The sequence below is a fragment of the Ptychodera flava genome, chromosome 6 (assembly GCF_041260155.1).
Source record: "Ptychodera flava strain L36383 chromosome 6, AS_Pfla_20210202, whole genome shotgun sequence".
Taxonomy (NCBI): domain Eukaryota; kingdom Metazoa; phylum Hemichordata; class Enteropneusta; family Ptychoderidae; genus Ptychodera; species Ptychodera flava.
In genome coordinates this window covers 39,285,194-39,311,112 of record NC_091933.1, presented here as the reverse complement: position 1 = coordinate 39,311,112, position 25,919 = coordinate 39,285,194, and the positions used below count along the sequence as shown (strand labels likewise).

At 37.4% G+C, this 25,919-nt stretch overlaps 1 protein-coding gene and 1 long non-coding RNA gene across 5 annotated transcripts in view; both read right to left on the bottom strand.

Moving 5' to 3' along the window:
- Window positions 1–25,227, bottom strand: part of LOC139135751 (ATP-binding cassette sub-family C member 9-like) — an 87,956-nt gene extending 62,729 nt beyond the window's left edge. For 2 of the 4 annotated variants that reach the window (XM_070703418.1, XM_070703420.1), the window contains exon 1: window positions 10,064–10,837. In XM_070703418.1, the coding sequence (XP_070559519.1) occupies window positions 10,064–10,666 (603 nt within the window). In that variant the 5' untranslated portion in view covers window positions 10,667–10,837. Of the gene's footprint in view, window positions 1–10,063; window positions 10,893–25,166 lie in introns of those variants that run through there. The other 2 variants (XM_070703422.1, XM_070703421.1) reach the window with 2 other exon arrangements.
- LOC139135753 (uncharacterized) lies at window positions 3,394–8,754 on the bottom strand. Its single transcript, XR_011553029.1, has 2 exons — window positions 7,499–8,754; window positions 3,394–5,903 (listed from the first exon to the last, which is right to left on the bottom strand). It is a non-coding gene; the product is annotated as an uncharacterized lncRNA (long non-coding RNA).
- Window positions 25,228–25,919: the final 692 nt, after the last annotated feature.

The following is a 25,919-nucleotide window of genomic DNA, read 5'->3' as shown; positions in this document are numbered from 1 at the left end:
ATCAAAAGTTTCTCATACACCAGCAGAGAGCAAAGGCTAGTCTACAGGGTTGTCTTCTCTCAGGTAGAAGTGAATCTAAGTAAATGAGTAAAAGCAACAAGATTAAATGGTGGTTCAAAGCCATGTTTTCAAATAGGTGATAGAAAAATTCTGGTTTATGGAGGCAGGACAAACCATACTTTTGAACCCTAACATTATATTTTCAGTTTTTTTGTTTTTGTATTCAGCAGGTACACATGTACCGGGTATGCAATGTATAACTGTAGATTTGGCCACTCTTTGATATCTGTGGAACTTAGTTTTGTTATTGTTATTTTATGTGATCATTTTCAGCTTTATTTCACTGCAGATTAAATGATAATTTAGAGCTCTCTATTGCAGTATATGGACATGGCCTTCCCACAGGACCATATTTATTGGTCCTGTGATAACTAAATATGTTACTGTGCATGTGTGAAAAAGAATCAAAATTGTCCAATCACTCAAAGTACATTCTGTGCTTTGTCATATACTGGTAACATTAAAGTAGGTCATCTTATGGCTACATAAAAATGTTATCAACACCTACATTGTAGCTTCAAAACACAGAAGCGAAAAAAGTATTTGGCTGGTCATTGTCAGCAACCTAGAACTGATTACCTCCACTGGGACGGCGGTGTACTCTTTGTGCATCCTCCAATATTTGACTTTTGTCAGTGACTGTTTGGCATGTATAGTAGGTCCATAGGGACAATCTTACAACATAATGAATTATTAGAGGTCCATAGAAACCATGGTCCAATTGATATGAAATTTACTTACAAATAGTTTACTGAGAAAAATGCATGCAATTTCAAATGTAACAATAGAGGTGTACATTCAATTGTATGTGCCACCAAGCAATTTGCTGAAGAGCATATTATTGAATCAGACATTTTTGGAAGACCAAGTAAAGTGAGAGCAGAGCTGTGACACAACTGTTTTAGCATGTGGCTTTCTTCTTTCAAATTACACTATGGATTAGCCAGTGTTTCTAGAATTCAAACACTTCATAGTGCATGAATATAACTGCTTATTATATGTAGTAGTGTGTAGACGTTTTATATTTGTTACCTTGAAAAATTATTGTTATATTGTAGAAAAGCTATATTGTAGAAAAGCTGTGTTTGCTGTTACATAAGTTTGTTGGTTTCATTTTGACATGTTGCTGTTCAAGTAGTAGAATACGTAATAAGAGGGACTGATTTTTCATACCTATTTAAATTTGATGATGTGTGATTCATATACTTATGGTTACATTTCTAGTAACAGTAATGAAAATAACACTGATTTGCCCAGAAAGCAACCCAGAAAGCCTTATTTGTAACATTACAATATATATATATATATATATATATATATATATATATATATTATAATATACAGTATATATGTTAACTGAAGGTCCCTATCAGTAACTTCCGTAGACTCTTTCAGTCTTGAAAGATGTAGTCACAAAAACATATGAAATGAGCACAGACACTTATTTCTTTGACCATCATGTTGTAAAGCTGCACTACTGCATACATAATACTCTCTAATATACCCCAATCATTGGGTTTGTAGAGTATTATGTACACATGAGGAGGGCTACAGGTTATTCCAGCATGATGGTCTGGGGAAACGTGTGTCTGTTGGGATGTGCTACATCAATATCCACAGGTCTGTCCAGCGTCATTATACATCCATGCCATACATTTTGAATTTCAATGAAATGTGGTATTATTACTTTACTCTCAACAATCTTCTTGTACTATGACAACCTGGCAGCCACTTTTTTAACAGACCTAGATCAATTTCATTTAATCAACTGCACTGTGATCAACTGATATTGCCCCAAGGCAGCAGTCTTATTTCAAGTTTATCCAGACCAAGTAGTCAGACATGGCTTCTCTGATTTCATTTAAAATTGACAGTGTTTGTGTCATGCATAAATCTACGAAAGAAATGTGAGTTGAGAAGTACAAGAGCCATGTGAATAACAATAACAAAGTCTCCTAGCACACACAGTTAAAAGAAAGCAAATTCTGAATTTTTTTTTACTTTTGTGTCATTGATGTCAACTTCTTCACAGTAATTTAGTTTGTTTATCAACTATTGCACAGTAGAAAAATTTACCAACAATTCACCCTTATTTGTATCTTTGAGGTTTGTTTTCTTATAACATCGTCTATTCTTCATATTAACAATAATTTAAAACATAAAAAAAATTCTTTAATTTTATCAATGAGAAGTATGCTGAAAAATGGGACTCAAACTTACAAGATCATCATAAAATTGCTTCAGAAGTAACAGTTTAAAGGCCCCTGAGCTGTAACTGCAAAATTGTCAACCTCAAGATACCTTCCAATTTTCTCAAATATTCATCGCTACTATAGACATCTCACAATATACTCATTAACTAGGCCTCAACTGTAAAGTCTCCCTCCACATTAGCGACATGTTGGGGCTAAAAATGAAAATATGGTAGATGCACCTTTTGGCGAACTTGCTGTTGAAGTTACATGGTATAGTTTTTTCTGTACAGAGTTGGGAAACTTACTGATGATAATTGTGGAAATGTTTTTTGAAAATATCAAACTGTTCTTACTTTATAGGAACAGAAGTACAGCAGTAAGGTCAATCTGGGTCTATTTCCCATGTATAGTAAACCAAGTTAAACACATTTTTCCTTTGCAAGTCAGATTTCCCTTTTGTGGTGTTAAAAAGTCAAAAAGCAGCCACTCTTCATTTTATTAGTGTCATGTACAAGAAATATTTCTACGGTTACATTTTTTTAATTTACCTCTGTCAGGTCCTATGAAGAAGTTCATGTTGTGAATGTCATCAGCATGTATAAATCTAGAAATAAACATGTTATTTGAAACTTTGAATGATATATTTGTTGATCAACACAATGAAACATAAAAGCCATTTGTACAATAAAACAAATAATCAGTGTTAAAAGTTGGCCAATAAAAATATTGATTCTCAAATTTATTGTGTAATGTACTATTTATTTCCCCTTCAATAACTCCGTCCTGTGGTACTGCCTAATAGTTTCACCCATAGTTTTATATCCTACACCATTAAAATGTGCCATTGATTTCGCTTTTAATATTTCATTCAACTTCTGTTCTTGGATTAATTACAGTTGACACCTTACCTTCATCAAAAAGATATGCTATTTTGTTAAGAGAATAACCTCTACAGTTGTTGCCCGATTTTTTACATGCTGACCTTTTTATTTTGGGGCTTCCTTGGCTGTAGACTATAGGGAAGCCCTATAAGTGTCAGTGCAGTCCTAGGCTCTTATCTCACATCTACCTATAACCTATGGTTTTCAAATGGGTGCCATCGTTCTATCGGTAAGTGAAAGTTAATGACAAAGACGGATTTTGCACCATTTTTTCATATATTTTTTTATTGCTGAACACACAATCACTGTGTAACCTTCCCCTTTAACACATATGAATAAGTCATATTTGACCTCCTAGCTGACCTTCAAAGTATGCATGCAATGGAATTTGGCGTGCTCCTCTATAAACCATGCACCTTTGTACATAAAAACAGTTTTCTCAGTCATTTCAGTGCTTGGTTTAGAAAAGTTTTACTGTATTTAAAACTTTTGATATATTTTAAGGTTCCAAGACAAGAAACACACCCATTAAAACTAAGAATTGTGTGGCAAATACTAGGATTGTAACCCCTATAAACTATATACCATTGGAAAGCCTAGATATGTAGCAATTCAGCTATGCTAATTTTGTTGTCATTGTTTACATAAGGATCACGTGACAAGACATTAAAAATCCCTATCAAAACTCAGTTTTTTCCCTCTTGTGATAAAGCTGTAAGATTTCTACATGAATTTTTTTAATGAAATATGTGTTTTTGAGCGATTCAAATCGTCTTCTAAATTATTTAACTGCCAATAACTTTTGAACGAAAATAGATAGAAAAAATCACAGAAACACTTTTTGAGAATACTATATCGGCTACCCTTGGTGCAAATTTCAACCGGAAATATTGCAGCGTTATCACAGGAAGTGGGGAAAACTGGTTTTTGGAAGGGTATTTAAATTTACTGTCACGTGATCCTTGTGCAAACAATAAGAATGAAATGTCCATAGCTCAGCTCCCCAATATAAATGCTTTCCAATGATATATAGTTTATACGAGTTTTCTCACTCTGTGTTTGAAAGAAGAGACTCTGCTTGAAAGGGACTGTTTCTTGTCCTGGATCCTCAAGTCTGTAATTTTCTCTGTAATCTCTACCCTGGTACAGCTGCTTGTTCTACAGAATCCTAAAATACACAGTGTATTGCTTTTCCACAGAGCTTGTACATGTATATCTGTAACAGTCATTGGTATTGTTGAAAGAGAACATTTTTATAAAAATATCCCTTAAACCACTAGATTACATATTACTGATATTAATAAAACACACAATTCATTCTTAACAGCTGGACTAAGGTAAAGTACACATACTTGGGTGCTCTAGAGTCTTTAGGAAAGGCTGCATTCATTAAAAATACCGGTTGTTAAAGGCATGCAAAATTTTGATACTCTTTACAGACTTTACAATCAATATGCCAACATGTTTCTCATTTTGTTTTTTGAACTATTGCAGTGGTACAAACTGCAGCATACATTCAGCATTTTAACACACTTGATCCAAACTCTGTTGTGATTTGGCAAATGTTGGATGGATCATTGTGGAATCAGGTATCATTTTTCAAATTATAACAAAACTGGTGACAGTTCCATCAACTGTTTCATAGATGGCTTTGAGAGCACCACCTGTAAAAATGGAGGTGTTGCCTGCAATATAGATATGTGATAATGTAGATTTTTCTCTGATTTGTAATATTTTCAAAGGAAGAAATCATTAAGAAAATGGATAAGTTGTGTTGTAAAACACATAATAACAACTGTATTTGGGTAACAGCATACCTCTGCATCCCCTTTGGCCTGACGGAAACAGACTACATGTACTTTGGGGGCAACTTACAGTCACTAGAACAAAAAAAAGGTTCAATTTTACCATACTGTTACAATATGTCTATACTGTTACATTATATGCCAGCTTTTTCACTGTACAATCAGGACATCAAAATACTGCCAACAAAGGTGCAAACACTGACATACAAGTCAACTCCATCATTATTAGATGGCCCCAATGGGTCAATTGCTTCATGGAGCCTTTGAAGGTTTTCACAACTGAGTGAAGAGTGTTTTCACTTTCATTTTCTTCATGATTCATATCCAGCACTCCAATCCTGCTGTGATCACAAATTTCACTAACATGTTCAACACCGTATGTTCCACTATCGATCACTGGGGGGTCATATAGGTCTTTTATGGCAGTGTTGTTGGCATTTTCCAATGCAACAACACTTTTTAACCAAAGCTGATTGGGTGTCTGACATTTTCACTACTAAGGGGATGCTCATTCCAACCCTCTCTAAATACTTGCAAAGCTTGGTTGATTCTAGGTACAAACACATAATGTAGGCAGAATATATCCACAGCATTGCTAGGATCAAGTAGGACATCACTTTCCATTTTATAGAATAACTCATGAAAATGTTGAATACTGTTCCTGTATGTGTCTTGATGTAAACGTTCTATGCGTTGATTATGGACTGACATACCAGCTATAAATGAACCTCTACCTTCACCCCTTGTAGCAAGCATGTATGCTGCAACATCAGAGTTTTCTTGGCCAAAGTCAGATCGTACTCTTGAAGGTACACCGTACTGTATTGTAGCATTATAAAATGCCCTAAAAACAGTTGCAGCTGCTTTATTATCAGCACAAGTCAGGTACACAGCAACCCTTGAGTAACCATCTATGCCACCATGAACATACAATTTCCAACGTTGCAACTTTTCAAGGCCATCTGAAAATAAAAATTATTATAACAAAAAATACTGGCAATGACACTATGCAAGTACATTCTAGCAGTTTGCATATTATCAGCGTGATTTTAACCCATGAAGAACATTGCTTACAAACCGAAAGCAAAATTTGACAGCAATTCACTCAAAATAGTTAACAGAGACTACAGGTCATAATGATGATGCAAATGATCTATCTATCAGACCTGCAAACAAGTGTCACAGATGTGAGCCCTGATGGTTCATGAATAAATTTAGTTGCTGACAGAATTTGGCACAAAATATGATATTAGGGTTGGGCAAGCGTAATTTAGCTCTAAATATACCTCAGGGGAGGCTGTTACCTGATAGAAGTCATTTCTACCAACCACAAGTCATGCGACAGGTCTAAACCATTATTGTAGGGGAACAAGCACATATTGTTGACATTGTCACATTTTGACAATCGACTGTAATTTTGCATATCTTTTGTTCTCTCTGACCATGAACAGAATGTATGCCAGCTACATTGGATAAACCACAGTCCCTCCACCAGGGACTGTGGATAAACTGTCTGTCACAGTCTGCTGATTGTCCAAATGTCAAGAGGTCAACAATGCTTGTACCTGTAAGATAATGGTTTAGACCAGGGCATGTCTTTTAAAAATGGCAGGAGAGATCAAAATCACTTTCCTGAAACCATCCAGGCGAGTGGTAGGTGAGTGATTTAATAGGTCCCTTAAAAATAGTCACGTGAGCGAAAATTTTTTATTATTATTTGTATTTGTATTTTCAAAAGTATTTTGGTCGTTGGAGATGTACATGTAATCGTAATAATGAAATAAAAGCCCAGGCGTTTCTATGAAAAACTGCACAAGAGTACTCAAAGATTGCAAAATGATGACAGATTATTTCTATTTTCATTTCGTAAACTTATTGTTACCCATGTATTGCAAAATAACATCAAGCTGTTGTGCAGGTTGGTTGGTATCTACGCAAGTGGAAAATTGCTCTCGTGGATTTTAATTTGTGCAAGTGGTAGGCAAGTGGAGTGATCGCTCTCCTCAAAAGGCAGTGGTCTATTAGACCTGTTGATGTCATAAGCGCTATGATTCAAATGCATAGAGTTGAGGCCCTCAGAATCAGTCTTTTCTTTGATTTTAGCAAAACTGTGTGACTTGTGGTCGGTGGAAATGACAAGTTGCATTGGGTGACAGCCTTCCCGTTGGGGCGCACACAATTACATGTACAGACCATGAGCACTGTACCTTAAAAAAATTAGTGTTTCTGGTAAGCAGATGGGTCCCTAGTTCAAACCTCCTGGCCCTAAACTTATATTTCCTTGCTAGAGTTAAAGATGCACTAGCTATATCTTTTGATATTTTTCATTTTCTGATTTTAAAGGGACATTAGCTGTAACTTTTGACTATTTTTCCATCATTTTGGTGCTGTGTATCAATAGGCAGGGTAAAATACAACCAAAATATTTAAAGACCTGCATGTACATCTACCTACCCTATTTCTCTCAGGAAACAAAACTTTTTTTGGTCTGGACGATAACATCAGTTTAAACTGGTACATACATGTAAGTATTATAAATGTGATAACATACACTTACCAATGTGCCATAAACTCTGAGCAGCTTTCACATTGTACACAGAGTGTTTGGTTCTTGTTTTCAATAGAGGCCATCTAAGAGCTCGTTGAAACGGTTTCTACTCTGTTCATACAGTCTCTAAGTTTTCTCCTTTGAATACGAACTCCTAAAGCTCTAACACACCTTGTAAGATTTTCTCTCCACTGTTCTTAAGTGGTCCCAAACTTTTCAACTCCATCATAAGATCATCAAGACTGGCATCATTTATGTCAGTGTATTTAACGTGTTTAGGGCTGCAACCAGTTCTAACTAAACAGTTCCTGACTGTTTGGCGAGAAACTTGAAAGATTTGGGCGATATCAGCTACCTTGAAAGAATTTGACAACATCTGCTTGATTATGTTGGGATCTAATAAGAAAGAAGGTCTCCCTGGCTGGCCTGTATGGACTTTGGGGCAGGCTGCATATGAATGTCTCTTATCCTGGGTTGTTAAATGTACGGCTTCTTGTGCTTTCTCACCCATTTCTTCAATAACACATGTAACGCCTGCTTTAAATCCGTCAGAATATCGACGAGTCCATGGTGGTTTGTATCATTCAAGTTGCACTGAGCTTGCACACAGTGGAGGAGATTGCTACTGAAGTGCAGATGCATTGTCACTCTTTCTACCATGTATTTGATAACCTTCATGTCTCTGGTATGAGCCCTGTAATCACTCTCTCTGAACAGCTTCTTTACATCACTGGCAAAGGCACACCATTGGTATTGTGGAGTTTCCATGATTTAATGTCCTGGAGCAATTGGGATGCACGTAGACACGTGAAATGGTTTACCTGACAAAATCTCACCACCAACTTCAGCTCAGGATGAAGCGTACTAGAACGTCCAACTTCCGAGTGTAATATAATGGGCGTGACCCTATCAAACGTTCCGCCTGGTGATTGCTTGCCTGCCGCGGTAAAACAATTGGTCAAGGGAAAAATGTCGGGCTAGAGCCAGTTATTACAATCGTATTTTTTGACTGATGGGAATCTTATCTTGCCAACTTTGCAACTGGTGAAAGACGCTCGGTACAAGATTAGACGTTTGTTTGTTTGTTCTTTCTTTTCGCTGGGTATTTAGTGACACCGTGCATTTGTTACTGACCTGGTCGAGGCGCTGGGCGTGTGCCCCCGGTCTTGCAGTATCAAGCTAGATCTGTGTATGGATCTTTAGCGCGAGCTGCAGCTGTGTGTGTATACTGGTGACAGTGTGTGTGTGTGTGAAAGTTTGTCAATGTGCGCATGCGTGTTGCAAAACGTTATCTGTGCGTGTCGGATCGACTTCATGTTCGTGTGTGCCTCCATCATTCTATATAGGGCCTACATGTGCATTGTTGGGAGTGGATGTGTGTGTGTGTATGTATGTATGTATGTATGTATGTATGTATGTATGTATGTATGTATGTGTGTATGTATGTATGTATGGATGTATGTATGTGTGTATGTAATGTATGTATGTATGTATGTATGTATGTGGTGTGTATGTATGTATGTATGTATGTATGTATGTATGTATGTGTGTGTGTGTATGTATGTTTTTATGTCTGTCTGTCTGTATGTATGTATGTATGTATGTATGTATGTGTGTGTAGGTATGTATGTCTGTATGGATGCGTGGGTGTCTGTCTGTCTGTCTGTATGTATGTGTGTATGTATGTATGCATACATGTACGTACGTATGTGTCTGTGCATGCGTGCGTAAGTTTATATGTATGCGTGTGTATGTATGTATGAATGAATGTATGTATGCATGTACGTGCGCGTAAGTCCATGCCTGCGTGCGTAAGTTTCTATGTATGTATGTGTATGTATGTATGTTTATATGTATGTGTATGTATGCATGCAGTATGCATGTATGTGTGTGACTATTAAATGCTTTCGTGTGAATGGGTTCACATATGTTTGTATTAACTTAGGGGCCTATATCTGTATTGTTTTATGTATATATATGCTATAAGAGCTAGCTTTTTTTATTGTATGCGTGATATAATGCATGCAGATGCACCCTTTTCTTATGAATATGTTCTTCTAATGTGTAAAATAATTATTTTACATTTGGCGCCTGGTAAAAACAACCTTATGATACGTCGTAACATCGTTGTTTCAGGACGAGTTGACTGTACTATACTTTGGGCGAAGTGGTTTTAGTACGATGTGGTACTTGGGACGAAGTGGGGTTGGGCGAAGTAGTACTTGGGACGAGGTGGTTTTGGTACGAAATGGTTTTGGGACGAAGTTGTGTGGGGCGAACTGGTTTTGGTGCGAAGTGTCTGGACCCCCATCAACGAAACGTCAACTTCTTCAGAATTTCGGAATGCTTTTACACCGCTGACCAATTACTGATTGTCATAGTGACTTACACTATGCAGCCAAAAACGTGTATGGACCAGGGATGGAGCTAGCTCCATGTACATGTATATAGACTTCGCCCTGCGTACGATGCTGTGTGTTAGTTCCCGGCGGTATACGCATACGGCCTCTATGGTGAGAGGCCGTATAATGCCGGGAACACACAGCATCACACGCAGGGCTAGTGTTGACTTACCTTTGTCCATAGAATATATAAATCAAACAATACCAGCAATGTGTAGATGGAAATACATATGATGATCACGTTTAGTTTGAGAATGGTGAAATCAAAACGAACTTCCTCAACAAAATTCAAAAGCCTAACAACTTCAATACTGACAGCACACGTCCAGTAGAGAAGGGAAAGCCAGGCTAACTTTGGACGATTCCAATATTCCATGTGGTGATAATATACTAAACTTATAACTGAGCACAGAAGAGCAGCCGCCTGTGGCACATACATCAAGGGTCGTGTCTTGGAGTTCACGGAAAGGTCTGTCAAAACACCTTCTCCGACAGCACACAACAACGTGAAGGACAAGAGTGCAGTTACTATCCATTTGAAATTGTGTCCTCTGTAGGGTACGAGTATCTTTAATGAGTAGTGCTTCAACTGCGTACAACATCCAAGCATGAGAAGTACGAGTGAGAAAAGCAAAGAGAACGAAATGTGAATTCCACTGCATACAGCATCGAAAGTCCGATCACAGCTGAGGCAGTCCGTGGCATTGCCGTCCTGTTTGCATACATACAGCTCCTCCGTCGAGAGAATATGATTATGAGTAGGCCCAGACGCCATGTCTTGCTGTTTTGGTTCTCAAGCTCGTCACTATCGATCACGGAAATACACTGGCATAATCGGCTCGTGATGCCCCTTTCAATACATTAGTACCCAGCTGGGTTCGCTGTTGAGGTTTATTACGTCAGGCGAGAGCTGCTTTTTCTTTCTGACAGGCGAACGCGAACCGAACGTAACCTTTATTTAGCTGAGCTTACAATTATCAGGTGACGTAATCACGTGACAACATAAGCAGTACACATGCGCATGCACACATTTCCTATCCTCCAGCGGCACTGAGCAATTCACTGAGCACGGATAATTAAAACATGCGCACGGTATTAAAAACGAAACCTACTGCGTTTGGCCTCACCCCCTGCCCCGGGCCCCTCTGAGCTCCCCCTCCCGTAAACGAAAGTTTGGAAGTGCGAAAATCCAATCAGGCCTCATTCTGTATCTCCATACCAGCAATCAGTGATTACGTCGCGATGAAATCAAGCATACGCTACCGACCCTGCCCCCACTTTCCGCATACCCTCTAAAATCAAAATCTGTTCAGCGCCAACTCAACAATGATAGGAATCAGTCAAACAGGCAGAGACATATGCAATATAGAATGAAATGAAACAGTGTATCCAAAATGATTGTTACGTTATTTTTAATACTCGTGCACTGTGTCAAAAGAATGCTGGTGCAGCGCCGGTGCAGTACTGGCATGGTAGCCTACATGCCAACCAATATAACGCGATATTTTGCGATACATAAAAACGTGGCGAGATTGTGCGATATGAAAACTTGCAGTGCGATCGAATAATTGAAATACACCAACCCCCTCTAAACACACAAGTCACGTTTACCGTGCGCGTGTTTTAATTATCCACGGCCCCTCAGTGCAAATAATATTATATTTACCATGTCCTGCCCAGTCGCATTTTGATTGGTCGAGCTGAACCACGTGACTGACCACAAATACACAGTAATGGTTTGTTTACATGCCCGTCAATATGAATAGTAAGATTAACAACTCAAAGTATCGTAACTTTACACCTTAAACGTAAATCATAATCAATGACAAAATAAAATGGAGCACTTGTAGGTCATATTGGGGCATACATACACTCATCATTAGTTTATAATTTTACATACAATGGCCGGATGTCAGGTGGCAACGCCTTATTAGCGCTCCATAAAGTGGTCTGTGTTTTGGCGGTTCCCGGGTTATTTCACTGTTTATTTTCAGTCAATCGTTTCACTAATTTGCATAAGCAATGGGTAAGCGTGATAAGAGAAGAAAAAGTGACCCAGACTTTATTTACTGGGATTTTGACTCGGGTGATGAACTGGTGAATTTTTGTGCGTCAACCTAGCTGTGGAAACGCAGCTATCTGTTGGCGGGGTAGCGGGGATCGCTAAGCGGGTCAAAGGTCAACCCTGCCACGGGCTGGGTTGACCTTTGACCCGCATAGCGATCCCCGCTACCCCGCCAACAGATAGCTGCGTTTCCACAGCTTATGGTGTCCAATCCATGCCAAAATTACTACTTTGATTTTACAACACAACATGCCATTCCGAATTCTATTTTACAATTCAACATGCTATTTCACAACACAACATGCCATTCCGAATTCTATTTTACAATTCAACATGCTATTTCACAACACAACATGCCATTCCGAATTCTATTTTACAATTCAACATGCTCTTCTGAATTTCATTTGACAACACAACATGCTCTTCCGAATTTCATTTGACAACACATCATGCCATTCCAAATCCTATTTCACAACTCAACATCCCATTCTAAACCTAGCTCTGCGGAGCAGGGCAGTGTTACAGGCTATCGAACAAGATTCAAAATGGCGGACGCGAAATGGTCCCCTCGCACAGAGAGAGAAATGCGAACTTTGCACAAGTCTAAAAACGCAGCTTAGCACATTGTGTATCTGAACAAGATGAGCGTGCTCGAAACTACAGCTAGCGTCAACCAAGCGTGGTCGATCTGTCAAGAAGAGCAACAAGAAGGCTGCACGTCGTAAGAAATTCTACGCTGTTGCAGTGGGAACAAAAACTGGGATCTTTGTTGACTGGGACGCTTGCTATAAGCAGGTTGTTGGTTATTCAGGTGATTGTTACAAGGATTTTAATGCACGCAGATTAGCGGAGGAATTTTGCAGAACTTTTTCGACACCAAAGACACGAACTCTGATTCAAACGGTAAAGTACAGTGTTGCAATTCGAAGAGAGCGACATGCATATTCCCGCCACAGCAACATCCCTCTCTGTATGAGTCGTTTGATACCGTGATTGAGGGTTCTTTGAATGAAGATAACAACTTTTTTTCGCCAAAAACATGTGTGATGATCCCTTTTACGCGTGATGTACCAACTAGTGAGGTGACCGATGTTTTGCCGCCAAATAGTCCGGTGGATGGCCGAAAAGAAGAAGAGTCTGTCACCAAAACGGATGTTAATTATATGCACGTTTCTTCTCTAGCCGTAGAAAGACTTGAGAGTAACTACATAGTACTGACTAATCGATACAATTTCCTCTTTGAAGAAGTTGCCTCACTGAAAAATGATCTACGGTCTATCTGCGATCATTTTCAGAGCCAGTTGATACAGACACAAAAGGCCATTGAATTGCAGTGTCAAGATCGTGTTATTGCCGAGGTACGTGAATTGAAAAAACAATTGTCATCGTTGCGGACTTCTCTTGAAAAGAAAGTGGCGGAGATCGAGGGCAAATATGCCTCAACTGTATATTCAGTCCACAGTCGTTTGGAGAGCTATTCAGCGCTGGGACTATTCGCCCCATAGACGAGTGTACAGAAGCGAGGGTATTTCTCGCTTCTGTACACTCGTCTATGGGGCGAATAGTCCCAGCGCTGAATAGCTCTCCAAACGACTGTGATTCAGTCGGTGATATCATGGACAAACTTTCTTTTATTGATGATAAAATAACGGCTGATACTAAGTTAGGAAAGGTAAACGTGGTGAATTCGTTTGCTGAATCTTTGAACTCCGTGTCACGTTCACGGAGAAACACCTCTGCTTCTGCGACCGCTGTGACGTCATCAATAGAGGCTGGTGTAGGTGTAACTCGTGATTGTGAGCGTGTTGTCTCCAGTGTCGCATCTCCCGCAGATCTTCATCGTCACAATGTAGTTGGTAATATCACTCCCCAGTCGCAAACATCTCATTCAACAACACCAGAACCAATCCCGTCGAATACTCCTCGGTCTGATCCTCTACCGCCGTCTTCCGCGGTAAACCAGAGCCCAGCGAAATTCTCACAATCGACTGAGCGTTCGCCTACCGTTCCAACTCCCAGTACTCCGATCGCGTACGCTAACCGGTATCAGAGTCGTCCAGATGAATGGAGAGAGAGTATTTGCGTCGTAGCAGCGTTGATGAAGCTGATAGTCGGACGAGTTCTACATATCGCCGGACAAAGTCTCGCATATCGGGTCCGCATCGTCCACGATTCATAAGAGATGACGGTCGTAACCTGAACTGTAATGTCCTTGTATTAGGTGATTCAATTACTAAGTACATCAACACGAGTTTGTTATATAAGAATAAGCGTTCTGTTAAGCTTAGAGCTTCAAATATTGATGAAGCTTATTCATGTCTGAGAAATGTCAATAATATTGATGCAGAGATTGTAATCTTGCATGTAGGGTCGAATGATGTTGGTTATTTACGTGATGATGTAATCATTGATGGAATAATTTCATTATGTAATGAAGTTAAATATGTCTGTCCTAAAGCAATGATTGTTGTGTCGGGTATCTTACCTTTGCATGGTGAATACTCCATTCTAAATAATCAAATCCAGTATTAATGAGAAGGTTAAGAATGCATGTTCTGATATAAATCACTGCGTCTTTGTAGATCATTATAGACTAGGTAACAATAGTTACCTGTATCACAGTGACGGAATTCATATAAATTCACGTGGCACAAGTTTATTGGTGAGTGATATTAAATGGGGTGTCAGAGCATCAAAGAGAAGCAATGTAACCACTCATTCTCGTACATATAGATCCCCGTCAAATTTTAGACGGGTGGATAGTAGAGATTCTTTCCAAGGAAATAGGCCCTACAATAGAAGGCCATACTATAATTATGGCAATGGTTTATACGCTAGATATGATCAGGGTGATCGCAACCAGTTTTAGATTGTGACCAGCACAGCAGATTTGTTAATGCAAGTTACCTGTATCACAGTGACGGAATTCATATAAATTCAGGTGGCACAGGTTTTTTGATGAGTGATATTAAATGGGGTGTCAGAGCATCAAAGAGAAGCATTGTTTCCTTTCATGTTGTTTGCTTTTAATGTCCTGGGACTGTCTGGATACATTGTTGTGTGTCCATTAACTTTTGTCAACCTAGTGCTAAATTTAGCACACCTGTTATTCTGGCTACTTTTTTCTATTTCTATTTGTAGTCAGCTGTTCATAAAGTTTTCCTTCAATTTATCCAGTTCTGTTATTCAGCTTTTACACTGCCATGTGTTTTGCCTCGCAGAGACAGAGTACTGCTGTTTTAAGAAGGAATTTAAGTGTTCTTTTTACGTGTTGGAAGTTGGAACATCCAAGGTGGTTTATCAAAAAAATGTGGTGATGAAGATTTTCTATCAATTGTTAATCTATTTGATATAATGTGTATTCAAGAAACGTGGCTTTCGAAGTCAAACACTGTTGCTTTTGATAGTTATAGTTATTTTAGATCTGATAGAAATTTACAACATAAACGTAGTAAACGTGCTGCTGGGGGATCTGTTGTTGTATTTAAGTCATGCTTTAAGTCAGGTATCCATAAGATGAATTCAAAAATTTCTGACTTGCTCTGGGTAAAACTTGATAAGGATTTTTTCTCATTCAGTAGTGATGTTTTTATGTGTTGTGTATATTTGCCTCCACAAGGGTCTGTAATGCATGTAAATAATGATTATTTTGAAGCTCTTCATTCTGAGATTCTTGAATTTTCGAGTTTGGGAGACAATTTTAGTAGGGGACTTTAATGCTGGGACAGGTAATTTGCAGGATTATATTCAACATGATGACATAAATCACTGTCCTACACCTAATGATTATATTCCTGACTCCGTACATCATAGAATTTCAATGGATAATGGTAATTGTAGTATCAATCCCTTTGGGAGACAACTTATCGATCTTTGCATTCAAAATGGCTTACAGATTTTAAATGGTAGAACTGCAGGGGATCTTTATGGTAAAACCAACTTGTTACAAGGGAAATGGATTTAGTACAGTAGATTATGGTATTGTTACAAAGAATTTAGTGGACCGGATAGATTATTTCAAAGTATATGCTTTTACACATTTCTCTGATCATTGTCCAATAGGTTTTTCTATGAATATAAATAATATTGTGAAGCGGTCAGTTGATGTAGAGTGTAAACCATGTCCAAGTAAATATTTGTGGAATGATAATGCTAAACAAGATTTCTTAAATACTCTGCAAAGTTCATCTATTCAAGAAGACTTTAGAAATTTTAATATTGACTGTCATAGTTCCCATTCTTGTGATGATATTGTAAAAGTATTTGAAGGTATTATTCACAAAGTTTCAGATCGCTGTTTACGTAAGGTTACGCCGAAATTGAAAAAGAAGAAATCAAAACGTGTTTTTCAGCCTTGGTTTGATTTGATAAGTCTTGTTTTTCACTTCGTAAAGATCTGAAAGATTGCTGTAAACTGTTGAATCGCTACCCAAATGATCCACATATTAGAGGGAGATGTTTCACTCTGAAAAGAGAATACAAAAAATTGTTAAAATATAAACGGTCTTCTTTCAGAGAGAGTCAATTGAGGAAGTTAGAAAAGGTTTATTCCGAAGACCGTAATGATTACTGGAAATTGTGGAAGGATATTTCAGGGAGTCATGTCAGTAAGAAAATAGACTCGTCTATTTCTCCTAGTGAATGGTTTTCTCACTTTAAGCAGTTGGGTAATTTTTCTTATGAAGAAACTGATAATGTTTCTAAACGTATTCTTTCTGAATTAACAAAATGGAAGCGGCCAATGAATATGATGTGATTTTATTCTTAATTCCACATTTACAGTATCAGAAATATTAAAAGCTTTGCGTAAATTAAAATCGGGGAAATCCCCAGGTGTTGATGGTATTTGAACGAAATGCTAAAATATGGTGGTTCTTCCATACTTACTCCATTGTGTTCATTATTCAATGTCATCCTCAGATCAGGAACGTTTCCAAATGCTTGGAAAAAAGCATATTTGGTCCCCGTGTTCAAATCAGGTGATACTTGTGATCCGTCAAATTACAGAGGGATTTCTATAAATAGTTGCCTTGCAAAACTGTTTACCTCTGTGTTGAATAATAGGCTTATAAACTTTCTTAATAGCAATGGCATTCTTTCGCCATTTCAGTCTGGTTTCAGAGCAAAGAGAGAACTGCAGATAATCTTTTAGTTTTGCGTTCAGCTATTGATCAGCATGTCTATGCGAAATTTTCTCAATAAAGCTATAGTCCCAGTCCTTGGTACCTTTATTGTTGTTTTGTAGATTTTCAGAAAGCATTTGACAGGGTTTGGCGTACAGGTTTACTTTGGAAATTACAGAAATATGGCATTAATGGTAATTTTTATAGCTTAATTAAATCCATGTACAACAACATTAAGTATTGTGTGAAAAGTAACAATTGCTTTACTGAAGAATTTGACTCCAAATTAGGAGTTAAGCAAGGGTGTAATTAAGTCCAACTTTGTTCAATATTTTTATAAATGATCTTCCTAGTACATTTGGTTCCAGTGAGGACTGTCCTATCAAACTTGGTAAACTCCTTTTCAATTGTCTAATGTATGCTGATGATCTTTCATTGATTTCAGGATCTGAAACAGGCTTACAAAGCTGCTTAGATAAACTTCATAGTTTTTGTCGTGAATGGAAATTACTATTAACATAAAGAAAACGAAAGTTATTGTGTTCAACAAAAGTAATCATCTTGTAAAAGGAGTTACACTCACTTACAATGGAGTGACTCTTGACTTAGTGAAAGAGTACTGTTACCTTGGTTTTGTCATTACCCCAAATGGTAATTCAAAGGTAATTTTCACAATCTTAAATTGAAGGCAATGAAAGCTCTTTTCAGCCTTCGTAAGGGCTTCAAAATGGTTCACTTTCTGTAAAAGTTGCATTATCACTCTTTGATAGTTTAATTGTTCCTATTATCACATATGATGGCTGTGAAATATGGGGACATGAAATTAATTACAAGTGTAACTTTCTCAATGATGCTAGTATATCTTATTATAGATTTATCCTAGGAGTCTCTAAACATGCACCGTCTGATGGTGTTGTTGGAGCTGGGTAGATATCCAATACACTTTATGGTGATAAAACACATGCTCAAATACTGGCATCGATTGGTTTTATCAGATGACATCTTATTGAGATCTGCTTATACATCCAGGTTGAATTCAGATTGGTATAATTATATACAAAGCATATTGAACTCTCACAGTGGGAGCGATATATGGTCTTGTGTTTGCAATATCAATTCCACAGTTAATAATGTATATGATAGTTTATGTGAAACTTATGAACAAACATGGCTGAGAAACATTCATAATGATACAAGGAAGTGTGGAATGCAGAGGAATAAGCTCCGGACTTACAGACTTTGTAAGACAAAATTGAATTTGAAAGTTACTCGCTAGATATAAGGTCTTTTACCTATAGGAGGTGGCTGACAAAAGTAAGAATTTCGGATCACAACCTACAAATAGAACTGGGTAGAAGGTCAACTCCAAAAGTTCCTGCAAATGAAAGATTCTGCAAGTTTTGTAAGTCTTTAGTTGAGGATGAATTTCACTTTGTTATAGAATGTCCAAAGTACAGAACGTATCGAGATGGTCTATTTTCATCCACAAGTTTGTATAATCCAGGCTTTCTTGATTTGAATGACAGAGAAAAGTTCATGTACATCTTTACTCACAAAGATAAACTACCTCTTGCCAAATTTATTTCTTGTACTTTAGTTCCTCCCCTAGCAGCAGCTTCATCCAGTGTTTGCTGAGTTTTGTAGTTTTTGCCTTACCGCACTCCTTGAGTGTGTTGTTGAGCAATAAAGTATTGTATTGTATTGTTGTATAAATTGATTAAAAAGAATGTGATGCATTCAGAGTCTTTTTGGTTGGAGGTATCAGTCAATAATACTAAAATAATAATAGGAATCATCTATAGAAAGCCAAATACCGATATCTCTGAGTTTCAGGTTAGTCTGCTTGATTTGCTAAATACGTTAAGACTTGATAAAAGTAAATGTATTTTAATGGGAGATTTTAATATAGATTTATATGCCAGAACACATACAACTAATTTTAACTTTTTAAATGTTAATTCCTATTTTCCATCTCTTGAATGCCTTGGTTTTCACCAGTTGATTTCTGCACCTACCAGAGTGACCAGCTCATCTGAAACATTAATTGACCATATCTACACAAATATTATACATTATTATACATCTACCATCGAGAACAATAGAATTTTGCGTGCGCTAAAAAGCCGTACGGAACGCCCGTTCCGTAACACGTACGGTTTCAAGGCGCCCCATTCCCTGCGGCTGTATCTGCGCGTTCACTGTTGAACGGTTTCAAGTGACCCATTGGACAAGTGCCAGAACAAGTCTCGCGCGCGCTCTGTACGTACGCGTGTGTGTAGTGCACACACTCCAAAGTTTGCGCGTCCGAGATAGCGTTCCACACTGGCGCGATAAAATCGGAAGAAAAATTGTTGACATTGCACGAAAACGGTCACTACTCTGACAATTTGATGCCCCAGTCAGGAATGTAAGATGTATAATAATAAGGTTATTACGAAAATACCGCAAAGGATGCACTCGGACATTGGCGCCGCGCATCGCCCTCCGCTTCGCGTCGGGCGATACGCTGCGCCAATGTCCTCGTGCATCCTTTGCGGTATTTTCGTAATAACCTCATAGTATCCGATTCATGCCAGTACTTTGATTACAGATATTTCTGACCATTTTCCAGTTTTTCTTTTCATAGAAAATATCACAACAAATCTTTCAAAACAATATAAAGTCTCATATAGAAATTAAAAATTCTACAATTCTACTTGCTTCTGTGAAGATTAACTCCTGCTCCGTGGGATCGAGTTTATAATTGTAAGGATGCAAATGAAGCATATAATAATTTTCAGAGTGTTTTCGATGAATTGAGCAATAGACATGCTCCGATTAATGTACAAATTCGCAGTACAAGAAAAACCGGAAACCATGGGTCACTAAGGCAATTAAAAAATCAATTAATACAAAACACAAATTGTATAGTAAAGTGCTCAAATCAAACTTTGATGTCATTGTTGTTGATAGATATAAGAAATTTAGAAATGTGTTGTCTACTGTTCTTAGAAAAGCTAAACAAATGTATTACAACAGTATTTTTATAGAAAACAAGGGTAATACCAATGTAATTTGGAAAACTATCAAGCAAGTCCTCGGAAGTCATGAGGAAAAGGCTAAAAAGACCTTGCCAGACAGCCTACGAGTACTGTCAAATGGAGTGCATAATACATTGTCAGCAAAACCTGACATAGTAAATGCATTCAATAATTATTTCGTCAACATTGGACCTGACCTTGCCAACAAAATCAATTCTCCTCATAAAAACTTTAATAGTTACCTCACTGAACCCACAACACATTCCTTTTTTATGTCCTCCACAATCTGAAGGTCATAACATCATTTGCACCCTGAATCCAAAAAAGGCATGTGGCCATGACAAAATGCCAGCAAGACTTATAATTGATGGGGTAGCTATAATATCAAAACCCTTGGCATATATATTCAATCTTTCATTTCAGACTGGAATTTTCCCCCATCTCTAAAAATAGTCAAAGTCACACCAATCTTTAAAAAAGGCACAACAGGTGATTCCGGAAATTATAGACCATGTCAGTATTGCCCCTGTTAAGTAAGATTCTAGAAAAAATTGTCAATGCACGCTTAATTCAGTACATAGAAAAAAACAATACTTTATATGAGCATCAATATGGATTTCGTCATAAATACAGAACAAAACTTTCAATTGTAAATCTAATCAATTATCTTATCAAACAACTTGATAATGGCAAAGTTACACTTGGTATTTTCCGGGACTTCTCTAAAGCTTTTGATACAATCAATCATGAAATTCTTCTTTCTAAGCTTGCTCACTATGGTATTCGAGGTCTTCCTTTACTTTGGTTTAGAAATTACTTACACAATAGATCCCGACTATAGTCTCTGTCAATAATAATACCTCACCATACCTTAATGTTACATGTGGATTACCACAAGGACCTGTCCTTGGACCTACCCTATTTTTACTATTTATCAATGACATTGCCCGTTCCTCCACATACTTCAATTTTAGATTGTTTGCTGACGATACCAATCTTTTTCATACGTTCCCTGCTAATCAAGTTAATATAAATTTAAATACTGTCGACATTCACCTCATACTATAGTGGACTTGTGCAGGGCTAACAAACTTACTGTAAACCACCTCAAAACAAATTACATTGTCTTCTAGAATTCTACAGGTAAACAGATGACGTCATTATGTATGTCAATCCGCGACGGGAAGCGGCCATCGTATTTATGAAAAACGGACACAAATGGCGATAAATTTTTGATATCGCACGCATTTTTAGCTCCTAAACAATGCTGAATATTATGTAAAATACATATTTATCATTCCATAAGGTATATGATAAAACTTTACGGCCCTGATACGGCTTTTGCGGCCCTTTGTCGTACGGCGTACGGGCCCTCGCATGCTCGGGCCCTTCCGCCGTACGACCTCAGGCTGCAAAAGCGGTATCAGGACCGTAAAGATTAATAGTCGCGCCAGCGGCTTACTGACACGCATGCGCTTATTCATAATATACTATGCGAGTAACCGGAAGTGTACCCTTCTTTCACGGGCGCCGCCATGTTTTTTTTTTGAGTACTCGTAAATAAACAAATACGAAATAAATTATCATTATATAACATGCCATTTATAAAATATACCTCTTTTATTAGCCAGTAAATGTTATTATGCACCTTGTCGCTGATACAAAATATCGTTCATATAGATAAAGGGAGAAAACTGAACGGTGGCATACGCAAAGAATGCTGGGATTGAATTTTAGAAAAGCGCCCCTGTGTCAATAATTAAATTCAAAAATTGCCAGTTTTTAGACGGAACGCTATAGTTTTCAGCTTGCAAGTGGAAGTTGGGCAGTGCGGTTACCATTGCAATGAATGATTGATGCATGATACGTCCCTTGTTTAACGCAATAGGCTGTTATCATTGTAAAAATTGCCAATTTTTGTCCAAAATTTTTACACGTTACAGAAAATCTATAGGCCTACCTGCACTGCTGCAGGGTTTGACATCCGCGCGTGTACGTACGTGAACTGCTTTCATCAGAGGGAAACTGGGCATAGTTGTCATATAAACGTTTATGAAGTAACAATTAATTACATTTTATCATGAATCAATACAAATAACATTGCCAATCTTAACCCCTGGCGCGACACCAAGGGCTGAGCCCTATATAATATTAGTCGCGCCAGCGGCTTACTGACTACGCATGCGCGTATTTATAATATACTATGCGAGTAACCGGAAGTGTACCCTTCTTTCATGGGCGCCGCCATGTTTTTTTTTTTTTGAGTACTCGTAAATAAACAAATACGAAACAAATTACTATTATATAACATGCCTTTTATAAAATATACCTCTTTTATTAGCCAGTAAATGTTATTATGCACCTTGTCGCCGATACAAAATATCGTTTATGTAGATAAAGGGAGAAAACTGTCGTGCATATGAACGGGGGCATACGCAAAGAATGCTGGGATTTAATTTTAGAAAAGCGCCCCCTGTGTCAATAATTAGATTCAAAAATTGCCAGTTTTTAGACGGAAAGCTGTAGTTTTCAGCACGAGGGACCGTGTTTTCAGCTTGCAAGTGGAAGGTGGGCAGTGCGGTTACCATTGTAATGATAATGATTGCATGATACGTCCCTTGTTTACCGCAATAGGCTGTTATCATTGTAAAAATTGCCAATTTTTGTCCAAAATTTTTACACGTTACAGAAAATATATACCTGCTCTGCTGCAGGGTTTGACGTCGTGTACGTACGTGAACTGCTTTCATCAAAGGGAAACTGGGCATAGTTGTCATATAAACGTTTATGAAGTAACAATTAATTACATTTTATCATGAATCAATACAAATAACATTGCCAATCTTAACCCTGGCGAGACACAAAGGGCTGAGCCCTATATAATAATACTTTACTTTACTTTATTACGCAGACAAATAAACATGTATTGCGCCATTCCGCTCGCAGATGTTCAACATTACCTGTTATTAGTGCTTTGTAAAGTCATATTTCTAAGGCAAGTTCTTAAATTGATTCATTTTAAAACGCATCAGTGAACATTTTGGATTTATCAGTCTAAGCCAACTTGAGTTAATCCAAATCTGGCCAGGTCAATTGCTCCTGCCGAAGAGCACACAAAATGACGATCATGAGAGAGTATGCAAATTGTGAATTCTGGCTAATTGCCATATTGTAAAAAACTGAGCACAGTGACCCACCAAAAATTTGTTTCAAAAGTACAAGACATATATGAATTAGATGCTACTCAAAATTGACAATATTGGAAGGTTAAAATATTCCATCAAATAAATGTTTTAATCTCTGGAATTTTGGGTGTAAATAATGGCAAATTTGGTTAAAAAATAAATAATTCCATTTAGTCACATTTTTTCATTTAGTTTTTCCTGTTCAAAGTTTTACTTTTGTATTACTTTATGACGTGAATATGAAAATTCAGAAAATTGAACATGGTGACCCCATATTTTTTCTTTAATATTATTCTCATATGCCAGAAAGTCTCCTTGTCTTCCATGTGTTGCTCTCTGGCTTAATCTTGTGTACAAGTATGTTTTATTGTCATGAGCGTCATTTGACACAAACTCTTCTTCAACTACCATGTACATCAGAGTCAGAGCTATCTCTATCACTGCTCAGGTGTGCAGTGACAGTGACACTGCAATAGAAGGGCAGTATCTAATAGTGACACTGCCCGTAGGCAGTAGCTGTATTAACTTTGATAATTTTGACAATATTTTTGTTCAGTTTATACAACTGCGTTTTTGTTCTACTCCCTACAGCATGTTGAACTGTCCAGTATTCAGCTTGCTATCACAGCCTGTGTATGTGTACCATGCATTTGTATCACTGGCGACTGACTGTCACTGATAAAATTATCACCTAATACGTATTTATATATACAGGCTTTGTTGACAAACTAATATTGTGTGTTTGATTTGCTCTAGGGAGACAGCAAGAAACTGTAATTGATGTATCACATAGCACAGTTGCAGCTCCTGCCCTGTTACTAGGCTCGTTTGTTTTTTTATGACAAATCACACATGTTTAGATTTTTTCGAGATATAAGTCATGGAATGTGACAAAATGGTTCTAGATTTTGTTAAACGATTACTAACATTACAACAATTGGATGACATAAAAATTGTATTCATTTTCATTTAATTACCTACAAAAACTTGGAATTGGAAAATGTAAAACAAAAAAGGGAACCAACAATTTTCAAGTCCTCCCCTCTATTACCCCCAAAATTTTCGAAACTCCCTGAATTCCTCAAGCCCCCCTAACCATTTGTTGTGAACGCAGCCTAATAGAAGTTCACCACTTTGCTCATTTCCCTTAAATGATATACGAAAGACCTTGCGGCACGGACCACCACGAAAATCAAGATCGATGTTAACTTATCTTTTTGATGATATCTGTATTATGTTCAATAAAGAACTGTATTTTCTATCAATGGTCTCCTCTCTTTCTGTAATTGCAGTAATTGTAACCCATGATCACTTGACCACCCACTGCTATAATAAACACAGCCTAATAAGCTATTGTGTTGACTTTATCAAGGGATTCAATCACAACATCTCGCGATATATATATATATATATATATATATATATATATATATATATATATATATATATATATATATATATATATATATTTGCATTGAGCACTGTAATTTTCCTTGAGGACATCTGTATACTTCGATATATCTATATCTATATATCTATATCTATCTATCTATCTATCTATCTATCTATCTATCTATCTATCTATCTATCTATCTATATATATATATATATATATATATATATATATATATATATATATATATATATATATATATATATATATATATATATATATATATATATATATATATATATATATACACACACATCAGTCATGAGCTGTGATAAACGAGGAATGCTTCGGGGCAAACGAACATAATCGAACTTCAATGTTGATGTAAACATTTTGAGCGCTAATGAACACAGCTTTGAGACCCCTATCGAGTATTTTGCACTTGTTCTTCCATGTGACTGATGAGAGTAATAAGGGGTGTAAGCTTACCATATGATATTCTGGTCGAGGGTGGGAGTCAGGGATTTTGAGTTTGAGACATTATATTTCTGCCATCCGCTTCACTCGAAACTATTTAATCCACTGTGTGAATTCTGACAACTTTTTTCACTTCCTTTTTCAGAAGAACGTGAGATTAAACGATTTCCACATGCAAGTTCAAGTATACCTCAGGACAAAGCAAAGATGGCCGACAGAGAGGATGGAAATGAACTGTCACAAATTCTGTCACATCTGGCAACTCTGAATGAGAAGGTGGGTACAATACCAACTCTAGCTAAGAAAATAGATGACCTACAAGCTTCCGTTGAATACGTCAGCAGCTTCTTTGACGTGTATCGGGAAAGAATGGAAAGAATAGAGGAAGAAAATAAAACTTTGAAAGATCAACTTGCGTCAGCTATCACATACATTAGCACAATGGATCGCCAACTTCAGGATCTACAACAATACACAAGACGCAATAACTTAGAAATCCATGGTATACCAGAACAACCTGATGAAGACACTGACGCTATTGTCATCAAAGTTGCAACTGCTGCAGGAGTTAGACTTTCCCAGTCTGATATCGATGTAAGTCATCGGCTTCCATCAAGACGTCATAATAACGCCAAACCAGCCCCAATCATAGTACGCTTCACGAGGAGAACAGTGCGAAACAATATTTATCATGCAAGGAAGAACATAAAGACAAAATCAACAAAGGACATGAATATAGATACTCACGACCATAATCGCGTCTAT